We start from the raw sequence: 12,372 nt of genomic DNA, 5'->3' as shown, positions 1-12,372 counted from the left end.
AATATGAGATGCCAGGCAAGAAAATCCAGCTTAGCTGTGAAATCGGGTCTCTGGAATGTATCAAGGGTAAGATAATAAAAAAAAAAGAAAAGACACAAAGCCAAACACAGCTTCCATAAAAATCTTCTATTAACTGGCTTTTGGTGCAGGGAGAGGCAGGCGTCTGAGTCCGTCTCAGTCTGTCGGGCTGTCTGCCTGGCAGCCAGGGCAGGTCAGGACTGCAGCCTTCAGCGTGGTGGACAACGGTTTGCCTCCCTTCACGTCTTTTTTTTTTTTTTTTTTCTTCTGAGACAGAGTCTCACTCTGTTGCCAAGGCTGGAGTGCAGTGGCGCGATCTCAGCTCACTGCAACCTCTGCCAACCAGGTTCAAGCAATTCTCCTGCCTTAGCCTCCCGAGTAGCTGGGACTACAGGTGTGTGCCACCAAGCTCGGCTAATATTTTGTGTTTTTTTTTTTTTCAGTAGTCTTTATTAAGGACCTGCTCTGTGCCAGGCAAGGTATGAGGCTGAGTTGGGGAGAGATTCAGAAATGAAGAAAATATAGCTCTGCCCTCATGAACTCAGTGTAGTGGGGATGACAGACCAATCAACACAAAATGTGCTGAACAGAGGCCCTGGAAACAAAAGGAATGAACTTGGTTCAGGAGGACTGGCGGGGCATCTGTAGGAAGGGGTAATGGAGGTTCCACGGTAGGAGGCTACTTGACTGGACCAGGAGCCCCAGGGTATGGCAGGAGGGATGGTGCACTTGATTTAGACCAGGGAGAAATCTCAGTTCAAAGAAATCTTTCACATCCACCAGGGAAGGGGCCTGTGACTGTGACCTTGGCCCTGTACCTGGCTTTCTTCGCTAAGTTGAAAAAGAGATAGAGAGGAAGAAAAAGGAGCCCAAGCTTGTTCAGGCGGTAGGTGCCACTGGTAGGAGCACATCCATGCATTTGACACATATTTCCTAAGGGCCTAATAGCTTCCAGGACCTGCGCTGGGCCATGAGACTGAGGAATAATGAGAGGCGTCACCATCCTTTCTGCTACACCTTCAGCTTCTGGTCCATCCCGTCCCTGGTTCTGTGCAGTGGGGCAGTTCTTCCATGCTATGTGGCCTCTGGTTATGTGGCTTCCTGGCAGGGCCAGGCAGAGAAGCATGGCAAGCTCCACCCACCCTAGCTGTGCCCTGGAAGAAGACATAGGTAGGGACAGTGAAACCCAGGCACCCGGGCAGCCTGTCCAGGGAGGTGTAACCTTGGCCCCAGACATCATTTGGAGCCAGGAAGGAAAAAGAAAAATCAGGATCAAAGTCAGCTGGGAGAAGATGCATTAGAGGCCAGAACTTCAGTCAAGCCTGGAAACACAGGCAATGGTGGCTGCAGAGACCCGCTGGAGCAGGTAGCTTCCTCAGCCTCCAAGTTGGAAGCAAGCCCAGGGAACATGCGGGTTCCCCTGAAACCTCACCACCTTTCCCTTCCTCATCTACTCAAGCCTGTCCTTCAAGGCCCAATTCAAACTGGTCCTTAGCAGGGTGACCCCTGCCTTTGAACTTCTAAAGAGCCTGCAGAAGCTACAGACTCCTTTTCCAGGTGAAGAATCAGGGGATCCAGAGAGGCAGAGCAACCCTCTTAAGGTCACACAGCTACTAAGAGCAGAGCCAGGGCCAGGCATAGGTCTCCTGCTTCAGGTCTGCTTTGCCACTTCCTGGGCTGTGTGACCACAGGCAAGTCCCTCATCCTCGCTAAGTCTCAGTTCCTTCTCTCGGCGCCCACTTCCCAGGGCTGATGTGAGAAAGAAATAAGATGACATGTAGAAGTAGATCCAGCACCTTCTGGGCTCAACAAAGTGAATCCTGTTTCTTTTACTACAGGACTTTTCAGAGCCTTAATGTGCTCTGTGACTCCCCAAAAGGCAGACCAAGGGCACAGACATTTAAAAAAAATTTAAATTATTTTTTGAGACGGGGTTTCACTCTTGTTGCCCAAGCTGGAGTGCAATGGCCCGATCTCGGCTCACCACAACCTCTGCCTCCCAGGTTCAAGCGATTCTCCTGCCTCAGCCTCCCAAGTAGCTGGGATTACAGACACCTGCCACCATACCCGGCTAATTTTTTGTATTTTTAGTAGAGATGGGGTTTCACCATGTTGGCCAGGCTGGTTTTGAACTCCTGACCTCAGCTGATTCCCCCATCTTGGCCTCCCAAAGTGCAGGGATTACAGGCATGAGTCACCATGCCCGGCCGGCACATTTTTAGAACACATATTATCTTCCAGGGCACCATGGAATTGTCCAAAGGCATTAGGGGACCCTGCCTCTTGCTCACTGACTCCTTCACTGGCTATGATATACCTGTAGCACATGTATTGATGTCTCCACAATAGCCATGCTGCACCTCACCTATTCTCCAAACAGACCCTACATTTTCTTTAGGTCTTTCTACCTTTCCATTGGACCCTGGAGCTACAGGCCTGGACTCTGTGACTTGGTTTTCCTGATGAGATATGAGGGGTATTGGAGACTTCTGGGAAAGGTACCCTAGTCTCTAGGAGAGACACAGGAAGACCTGGTCTGGACTATCTCCTGGCACTGTCATGTCTGGAAGCCATAGGAGAAACAGCTCCTGCTGCAGCCCCTACTGCAGCCTCAAAGGAAGTAGCCTGACCACGAAGTGAGGCCCCAAGAGACAGGAAAGATACATTCTGGATGATAGCTCAACCAAGCCTAGACTGCCCTACCTTACACTGCCTTGTCATGCAAGGGAACAGATTTCCTTACTACTTAGGCCACTCAGTTCAACAACAGCCTATCTGATTCAACAACAAACACATTTTAACTCCAGTACCATCTGCAGTGTCCTACCTAATTTCCCATGTGATTAGGACATGTGTCCTTGCTGAAGTTCCTGTGTACCCCAACCCAGCACCTCCCACTCTGTCCTTACTTGTTTAATGGTCTTCCTCATGATCGTTTGAAGGCAAGGCCTGGGTATCCAGCTCACCCTGTTTCCCTGGTGTCTAGCATAGGATCTGGTGCTAGTAAATCGCTTAATAAATATTTGCTGAATGAATAAATAATGAACACATGAATGGAGGCTTTGCCTCTTTGCAATCTGCAGCCCCTGGGCTACCCAGCACAATGAGTCTCTCTGCATGGCAGCCCAGAGGGCCCCAGGAGCAAGGGCACAGCGCTCCAGAAACCTGGCCACCTCAATGCCAGCCACTCTGCTGACCCTGACAGCTGGGACCAGCCCCTTGGCAAATGCTCATAGGTGACTTACGACCTACGTGGGGTGAGATGAGACCTTACAATACCATGGGCCCTGGGCAAAACCACAGATCAAGGTGAAAGGCCATGTCCAGAGATGGCTAACTTCCGTGGGGAACTTACCAATCAGGCTCCCTGGATTGGAGCAGGGGGCCAGCCTTCTACCAGCCTGGAGGACCCCGTGTCTGCTCCTTGCCCACCGCTAGAGCTACAGAGGGTCATGCTGGCCTGGAAAGCGGCCACTGGTCCAGGATAACATCTTTGGCCTGGGATCTGGGGATGTCGCAATGATGCAGGATAACACCTCTAGTCTGGGATCTGGGGGTGTTGCGATGTGTATGACTAAGCAGTTTGCAAGTGCTTCCTGTCCAGCCAGCCAGATGGCTTTGTAGTTGCCCTGCGTCGGTTCCCCAAGCCCTCAGCCAGCCAAGCTTTTAACAGTGAACGGCCCTAGGGAGGGGTAACAACACAGGGCCCTAACTGAAGAAGCACCTGACATTTCCACCACTGGGGCTCCTACCACAAGAATGAGGCTGACTGGTCTCCTCCCTCTCTGAACCTCACAATCCCCATCCACGTGATGGTGAAAGAGCAACCTGTACTTGTCCAGAGGTCCCCTGATTTCTAGCTTCCATGCAGAACTCGGGGGGACTAGAATACATCTTATTTTGCAGTTTTCCACTTGGATGTTGTACTCTTTACCAATACATCCGACTCTCTGTCCCTCTGATGGGTCATCACTCCAAAGCTGAGTGAACTCTTTTTTTTTTTTTTCTTTCTTGAGACAGGTTCTTACTGTGTCACCCAGGCTGGAGTACAGTGGCATGATAACAGCTCACTGCAGCCTTGACCTCCTGGGCTTAAGTGATCTTACCGCCTCAGCCTCCAGAATAGCTGGAACTATAGGCGTGTGCCAGCACACACGGCTAATTTTTGTATTTCTTGTAGATATGGGGCTTCACCATGTTGCCCAGGCTGTTCTCGAACTCCTGAGCTCAAGTGATCCACCTGCCTTGGCCTCCCAAAGTGCTGGGACTATAGGCATGAGCTGCCACACCCGGCCCTGCTCTTTTCAAAACATAAAACATGCTGGCCTTGTCGGTTCATGGGACCCTTTGCTGTACTCACTATGGCCTCGGGACCACTGTCCCTGTTGCTCACTCTGCTTGGGAACCTCTCCTTCCCTCCTTTGCAGAACTGACCCCTCCTCACCCTTTAGCTCTCGGTGCCATGTCATGTTCTCAGAGGAGCCTTCCTGCCTGGGGTGAAGTCCTACCAAAGGCTCAGAATTCTGTGCACCTCCAGCTTGTAGTATTTGTTATATCTGTGATTTGGTGTTGCTTGTTTGATGAGTTGATTAATGCAAACTCCACGTGGGCAGGGGCCGTGTCTGTTTCACTCCCCACTATATCCTCAGAACCTAATTAATCCAGAGCCTAGAATGCTGTAAGTATTAGACAAATATTTGTTGCATAAATGAATAAATCATGAACGGACTTTTCAATGCCAAAAACGTAGGAAGGACATAAACTAAAAATAAATAGAAAGGCCTTAAAGTGGAATATGTTCACCTTCTGAAAAGCTCACTCAAAGTCCTTAATTTTCTCATTTTGTCACAGCCTGGGGAAAATCAGGTCAAAGAGTGGTTTCTGGGAAGCACTGTCCACCAGTGATTTGATGGTTAACACATTAAAGATATAAGAAGAAGGGAAGCGGGGAGAGTTTTGGCCCTTCTGACCTTTTGCTATCAACAAGGGGGATTCACTAACAGCCTCCCTGCACAGAGTCAGAACCTGAAGACCGATCATTAGAGAACCTGCTTCTAACCACTGGGGGTGCACAGGTCTAGGGTTGTGAAGGGATCCCTGTGCTGATACTCCATGTCCAGTTCTGCGAAGATGGAGCCCTTGGTTTCCCTGTGTCCTCTCTGCACTTCCAGAGTTGGGGTATCGGAACCGCATGGCCCACTGCACTCACCTCTTGCCCTTGTGCACCCGGCTCAGGTCTACTGAGTCCCTGCTGAACACATCAAACTCGTCATTCTGGAAGACGTTGTGGCGAGACGTCAGCAGGGGTGTAGGGTCTGGTTTCATTTCTCTGGGTGGGGGACACAGAGATCAATTTAAGGGGGCCCTGCCAGCTGAAGCAACGTGCACCCCACGCCTCCCTGCTGTGTTAAATCCATCGGATTTTTCAGTCCCCTTCAACAGACACTCCTAGGACACAATCTCAAACCTTGAAGAGGGAGATAAGCCTCCGCCTGACCTGGCCCCTGCCTGGGTATGCAGCCACACCTCGAACAAAGCTCTCCTCCATACACTGCATGCCATTCACACAGCGTTTCCTTCTGTTTCTTAAAAGCGCTATCCCTCATTTAATGCTTGTAATAGTCCCATGAGATCAATAGTCACAGATCACTCAACGTCATTGTGCCTCAGTGCCCTCATCTGTAAAATGTGGCACAAGGAGGCTGAGGAACTTGTCCAAAGGCACAAAGCTAACTTCACTCATTCATTTGGTAAACATCACTTGCTTATGGAAGACACACCCTTTCGGGCACTGGTTCCTGCTGTCCCATGGGGCCTTCAGGGCAGCAGTGGGCCAAACAAATGGTAGATGTGATGAAAGTGAGAAGCTGTGGCCATCCTCTCTCACAAATCTAGTGGGAACGTGGTAATGACAGGGGCAGGTCAGGAATGTAGGGGATCAGAAGGGCTCAACAACTCTGTGTCACATCCCTAAAGACACAACCATGGCTCTAATCAACCTTCCCACAAAGTGTGGCAGGGATGTGTATACTCTCTGCCCTGCCTGGGGCAAGTGAACAACTCCTGTGGGGCCTAAGGTTTTTATGTTTCCCCAAAGAGGGCTTTAGTTTAAATGGCTGGGAAGAGAGAACAAGCTGAGTCCTGGGCCACAAATGAGGGAAGGAAGAGAGGAAGGGGCCCCATCCTGAGGCAGCCTGGGCAGCGGGAGCCTCCTCCCACCTGTCTCTCCCACCTGTCTAGGTTGCGGTCCAGCTGGCTGAGGGTGGGGGCCAGCCGCTCCTCCAGGATATTGTTGATCACCTGCTCTGGGTCGTAGTGGTAGTACTCCAGGCAGGCCAGGATGAAGCCCTCACCAAGGTCTGGCAGCAGGTCCTTCACTTGGGAGATGAGTGAGTCCAGCTCCACCCCACACACAGCAGGGCCCACAGCCGCGGCTGCTCCCATGCACTGTAGTGAGAGCCAGAGCCAAGAAGGGGAAGGCTAAGTGGGCCGGTGATAGGGCCACAGGCCCCAAACAGCACTGGACTAGGCATGAGGGATCTGGTTCAAGTCCTGGAACTGCCCCTCCTGCCTGTGAGAACTTCGCCAAGTGACTCAAGTCTCTCTGAGCCTCCATTTCTTTCTCTGTGAAAAAGGGGGCTTGTGATTGTTATGATTATTGCATGCCTGTATCAAAATATCTCATGTAACCTATAAATATATACACCTACTACATATCCAGGAAAATAAACAAAAAATAAAAAAAATTTAAGGCCAGGTACAGTCGCTCATACCTGTAATCCCAGCACTTTGGGAGGCTGAGGCCAGAGAATTATTTGAGCTCAGGAGCTAGATCAGCCTGAGCAACAGAGCAAGACCCTATCAGTTCAAAAAATTTTAAAAAGTAGCCAGGTGGCTGGGCGTAGTGGCTCATGCCTGTAATCCTAGCACTTTGGGAGGCTGAGACAGGTAGATTGCCTGAGTTCAGGAGTTCAAGACCAGCCTGGGTAACACAGTGAAACCCTGTCTCTACTAAAAAAATTAGCCAGGCATGGCGGCGTGCGCCTTTGGTCCCAGCTACTTAGGAGGCTGAGGTGGGAGGATCACTTGATCCCAGGAGGTCAAGGCTGCAGTAAGCTTGATCAAGCCACTGCACTCCAGCCTGGGTGACAGAGCAAGAACCTGTCTCAAAAAATAAAAAATAAAATAAATTAGGCCGGGCGTGGTACTCATGTCTATAATCCCAGCACTTTAGGAAGCTGAGCCAGGCGGATCATCTGAGGTCAGGAGTTTGAGACCAGCCTGTCCAACATGGTGAAACCCCATCTCTACTAAAAAAATACAAAAAATTAGCTGGGTGTGGTGGTGGGTGTCTATAATCCCAGTTACTCAGGAGGCTGAGGCAGGAGAATTGCTTGATCCCAGAAGGCGGAGGTTACAGTGAGCAGAGATCGCACTATTGCACTCCAGCCTGGGCAACAAGAGTAAAACTCAATCTCAAAACAAAACAAAACAAAACAAAAACAAACCAACCAAATAAATAAATTAAATTAAATTAAAATTTTGAAGGGACTGTATGACTTACCAGCTGGGCTACTGGCTGTGTGACTTTAGGCAGGGTGCTTCCCCTCTCTGAACCTCAGTTTCCTCCTCATAAAATGGGCCTATACCACCCACCTCATGGGGTTGTTTCAAATAGTTCAAAGATGGCACAAAACCCAGTGAGCACAGTACCTGGCACAGACCAGGCCCTCCATAAACAGCCCTGGTTTCTACCGATTCTTTCTACTAATCCAAGGTCCTTTTCCAACTCTAACAAGTTGACTGACGTTGGAGGCGAACAGCAACCACCAGAGCTGGACTGTGTGGAGATGCTCCCCTTTAATTATAAAATTATAATCTCCTTTTTTTTTTTTGAGACGGAGTCTCGCTCTGTCACCCAGGCTGGAGTGCAGTGGCACGATCTCAGCTCGCTGCAAGCTCCGCCTCCCGGGTTCACGCCATTCTCCTGCCTCAGCCTCCCGAGTAGCTGGGACTACAGGCGCACACTACCGCAACTGGCTAATTTTTTGTATTTTTAGTAGAGACAGGGTTTCACCGTGGTCTCGATCTTCTGACCTCGTGATCCGCCCGCCTCGGCCTCCCAAAGTGCTGGGATTACAGGTGTGAGCCACCGTGCCCGGCCTATAATCTCCTTTTTAAGGGGCAAGCATTTTATATATTGCTCAATATTACTTAATTGTGTTAGCCTTTTAATTTAAGGACATTTACAGATCACAACAATACAAATCTCCATGAGTCTGCTAAGCAGCGAAATCGGGAAGAGGGTGGGAAAAGGTGAAGGAGGCTATTGTTTTCCAAGGCCCTGCAGGAATCACAGAGCCTGGGGTCTGGGAGGAAGGACAGCGGCATTTGTTAATGGAGCACTGAAGGCCAGCCAGGCTCAGGGTAAGCCTGGGCATGTGATAGCTCTCGGAATCCCAGCACCTCGTGGAGGTGGCCACTGCATCTGTCCCTACCTTACAGATGAGGAACCAAGGTTCAATGTGAGTGATGCGCCTAAGACCATACAGCTGCCACGTGGCAGAACCAGGTCACACCCCTGAGCTGCCTGGTTTGAGTCTGTGTGGTCTTCACCACTCTTATGCTGCCTCCCAACATGCAGGGGAGTCCTGGCCTTGGTGGCCAATCAAGACAGCCACAGATTTGGCCAGTCCTGGTAAAGCCTGGAGAGAAGGCACCAGATCCGAGGTTTCTACATTTGTTCAGTGGCATCCTGGAGCCCCACTGAGGGGCTTCCGAGAAGGCCAAACCATGGGACTTGGCACTGTTCCCAGTTGCAACCAAAGGAGCTCCACTTTTATCTGTTGAGAGGAGAGCTCCGGGAAGGGCTCGTGGAAACATTTACACAAAGTTTCGCCCCTTCATTTTATAGAGGGGAAGCTGAGGTTTCGATAGTTGAAGCAACTTGCTCTCTCCTCACACCCAGTCCAGCATGCCCCTGGCTTGGGACCCTCTAAAGGCAGCACAGAGCTGACCAGTTGCTTGAGGCTGTCTATTCCCAAAAAACCTTTTTCCCTGAGTATAAAAGCAAAGAAGGGAGGTTTCCTGCTGCCCCAGTCTCTCAGATGGGGCCAAGGAGGGACAAGCGCAGAGGGAAAAGTGCCACCCAGACACATACCTCCTCTTCCTCCGAGTTCTCCGGGTGTGATGACGCTTGACTGACTGCCTCTGCCATCACCGTGACCCCATTAGGCTCCTCAGTCACTGATGGATCTTTAGCATCTGTGGCTTTCCGTCTGTCCACCCCTTCCCATGCACTCTCGACTGCCTGGAGGATGTAGGCAGTCCGCGTCTCATCCCTGTGAGGACTTGTTAAAGGGTCTGCCTTAGGTTCCTAGCTCTGAAGCAGCACAATTTCTCAGTCCCTCCCCAGCATCTGACCACATGGTTCCTGCCAGGGGCTTTCTGGGCTATACCTAAGCGGGCATCATGGGCACCTGGGCTGCATGGGAAAATGGGCCAGACTACAGCCATGCTGGCTTCACAACCTAGGGCCTGCCACTCAGCAGAAAGCAGCTCTGAGTAAAGACAGGGCCAGGGCTGCCATCAGTGTCCTGGGGCACAGGTTTGGACGAGCCAGCAGCTCTTCTTTTGTACTGACTGCCAGGAGGAGGGCGTGGTAGGGCCACTGCCACTGGGCTTCCTGTCCAACTAGCTGAGGGCATTCTGCAAAGGTTGTGGGCCATCAGGTTTCCCTGAAGCAGGACTGAGCAATCTACTGCAACCACTAGAATGACCCATAGGCTGCCCCTCCCTGTCCTTCCTCCTTGTCAACCACCCTGGGCACTGTGAAGCCAGAAATCTGAGAGTTCCCTTAGACTTCCTCACTCTGCTTCTTGTCCAAACCCTCATCACCCATGCTTGGATGCCAGCAACAGCCTCCTCACTGGCCTGAGCCTCATGGTGGTTCTGGGCCAGTCCATTCTCTTCCCTGTGCCAGACAGAGCTTTTCCAAAGTATAGAACTGCCCATGTCACCTCCTGCTTCACAACCTTCCACGCTCCCCAGCGCTTGCAGGACAGAGCCCAAACTTCTTAGTGATGGTCACCCCAGGGCTGTGCACATTGCTGGCCTTCACCTCACCTGCAACACCCCAATTCCTCCTCCTGGGAGACCCCTCCTTAATGACTGCTCCCTGTACTCTATACATGACGTCTGTGGCTCCAAGGAGCCTGTTTCTCTGTCCACTGGGAACATTCTTGTCCTTGTCCTTGCTCCTAGCTTGGTGCTCTCCCACTCTTTCTGCTGTTCTTCTGCTTGCACATCACTTCCATCTGACACCCCCACCTGGAGCTCCGCTGGGTGAGGCACCTCCTCTGGTTTCCTGCCCTCTGAAATCTTCCCACGTGACGCTCTAACTGCCTGTTTACTTGTCCACCTCCCCTCCTGCTGTGAGGAGGGGCTGAGTCCATCTTGGTCATATAGGCCCAGATGTTCAGGAAACACATAGGGAAATTAGGACTGCATCCCCCCTGCCTCAAGCATCAGAGCAGCCATCTTCTCTAGAAAAGGCGAGGCTGGGAGGCTGGGCGTGGAGGCTCATGCCTGTAATCCCAGCACTTTGGGAGGCTGAGGCGGGCAGATCACGAGGTCAGGAGATACAGACCATACTGGCTAACACGGTGAAACCCCGTCTCTACTAAAAAAATACAAAAAAATACAGGCGGGCGCCTGTAGTCCCAGCTACTTGGGAGGCTGAGGCAGGAGAATGGTGTGAACTCTCAGTGAGCCAAGATCGCGCTACTGTACTTCAGCCTGGGCGACAGAGCGAGACTCCATCTCAAAAAAAAAAAAAAAAAAAAGGCTGGGCACGCTGGCTCATGCCTGCAATTCCAGCACTTTGGGAGGCCGAGGGGGGCAGATCATGAGGTCAGGAGATCGAGACCGTCTTGGCTAACATGGTGAAACCCGGTCTCTACTAAAAATACAAAAAATTAGCCGGGCGTGGTGGCGGGTGGCTGTAGTCCCAGCTACTCGGGAGGCTGAGGCAGGAGAATGGTGTGAACTCTCAGTGAGCCAAGATCGCGCTACTGTACTTCAGCCTGGGCGACAGAGCGAGACTCCATCTCAAAAAAAAAAAAAAAAAAGAAAGAAAGAAAGAAAAAACAGAAAAGGCGAGGCTGGGACCTTGGCAGGCCACCTCGGACAGCTGGCTGACCCACGCGTGGGTTCTGGGGCTAAACCTCTTTCTACTCCTCTGGGTTCCAGCAGCCTGTCTCACTTCTGACCTAGTCAAGCTGGGCCCTGTCGCAGTGGGCTATGGTAGAAGGATACAAGACTGACGAGGCCTGCTGCAGCAAGCTGATGTCTTCGGCCACGGGGAAGAGTGCATCATAGTCCCGGAGGAACCTGCAGGCAGAGAGCAGATGGGATGGACAGGGCTGGGGCCACAGGAACACTGTGCTGCTGCAGGCCACTCCCTGTGTCTACTGCCCGACCTTATTAGAGCTGTGGTGGGCCTATGGCGGGGGCTCTATCATGTAAGGCCTCTTGGGGACTGGTGGGAGGGTCATAGGCCTGGCCCAGCTCAGCCGCACTCACCTCTTCTCCTGCAGCAAGGAGCTGAAGATCTGAAGGAACTCTTCGATGAAGCCTTGAATGTTGTCACAGCTAGAACAGGACACCAGGGAAGATAAGCTCATGCAATGCAAGATGAGCTACAGCTCCTTTATACACCCCCTGCCCCTCTTCAGGGCTGAGGCCCAATGGACGAATGAGGCATTTTTCTCAGTTTCTCATCTCTGTTCAGCCAACCCCAGTGCAGGGGAGGAAGCCAAGACGAAAGAATGGAAATGCTCCTGCAGGGCCTGGGGAGGAGACTCTTCCACCAGGAGGCAATTCCTGAGGGTTTACCTGCTTTCTAGGATGGGAAGGAGGCAGATCTGATTCAGGATGATGTGGAAAATCTCTATCAGCTTCTTCCTGGAATGGGAGAGCCTCTGCCACAGGTCACCTAGAAGCCTAGGCCAGAGAGAAAAAAGACACAGGTTTAGGAGACAAAAAGGGCCTGAGGTGTCAGGCGCAATGGTTTACACCTGAAATACCAGCACCTTGGGAAGCTGAGGTGGGAGGATCACTTGAGCCCCAGGAGTTTGAGATCAGCCTGAGTAACTCAGTGAAATCCTGTCTCTACAAAAAACACAAAAAATTAGTCAAGTGTGGTGATGCAGGCCTGTAGTTCCAGCTCCTGGGGAGGCTAAGGGGGATCGCGTTTGCCTGGGAGGTCAAGGCTGCAGTGAGCCATGATGGCGCCACCGCCTTCCAGCCTGGGTGACAGAGCAAGACTCTGTCTCAAAAAAAAAAAAAAAAAAA

At 51.5% G+C, this 12,372-nt stretch overlaps 1 protein-coding gene across 2 annotated transcripts in view; it reads right to left on the bottom strand.

Moving 5' to 3' along the window:
* The window catches only part of ASCC2 (activating signal cointegrator 1 complex subunit 2), a 55,852-nt gene that overhangs the window by 10,954 nt on the left and 32,526 nt on the right, over positions 1 to 12,372 (bottom strand). For both annotated transcript variants that reach the window (XM_011979109.1, XM_011979110.1), the window contains 6 exons: positions 11,914 to 12,021; positions 11,602 to 11,670; positions 11,335 to 11,409; positions 9,179 to 9,359; positions 6,251 to 6,465; positions 5,228 to 5,347 (listed from right to left, as the gene is read on the bottom strand). In XM_011979109.1, coding sequence (XP_011834499.1) covers positions 5,228 to 5,347; positions 6,251 to 6,465; positions 9,179 to 9,359; positions 11,335 to 11,409; positions 11,602 to 11,670; positions 11,914 to 12,021 — 768 coding nt within the window. The remainder of the gene's footprint in view (positions 1 to 5,227; positions 5,348 to 6,250; positions 6,466 to 9,178; positions 9,360 to 11,334; positions 11,410 to 11,601; positions 11,671 to 11,913; positions 12,022 to 12,372) is intronic.

Source organism: Mandrillus leucophaeus, unplaced genomic scaffold, assembly GCF_000951045.1.
Source record: "Mandrillus leucophaeus isolate KB7577 unplaced genomic scaffold, Mleu.le_1.0 Scaffold2, whole genome shotgun sequence".
In the NCBI taxonomy this organism is placed as follows: domain Eukaryota; kingdom Metazoa; phylum Chordata; class Mammalia; order Primates; family Cercopithecidae; genus Mandrillus; species Mandrillus leucophaeus.
This window is presented reverse-complemented; position numbering and strand designations above follow the sequence as displayed.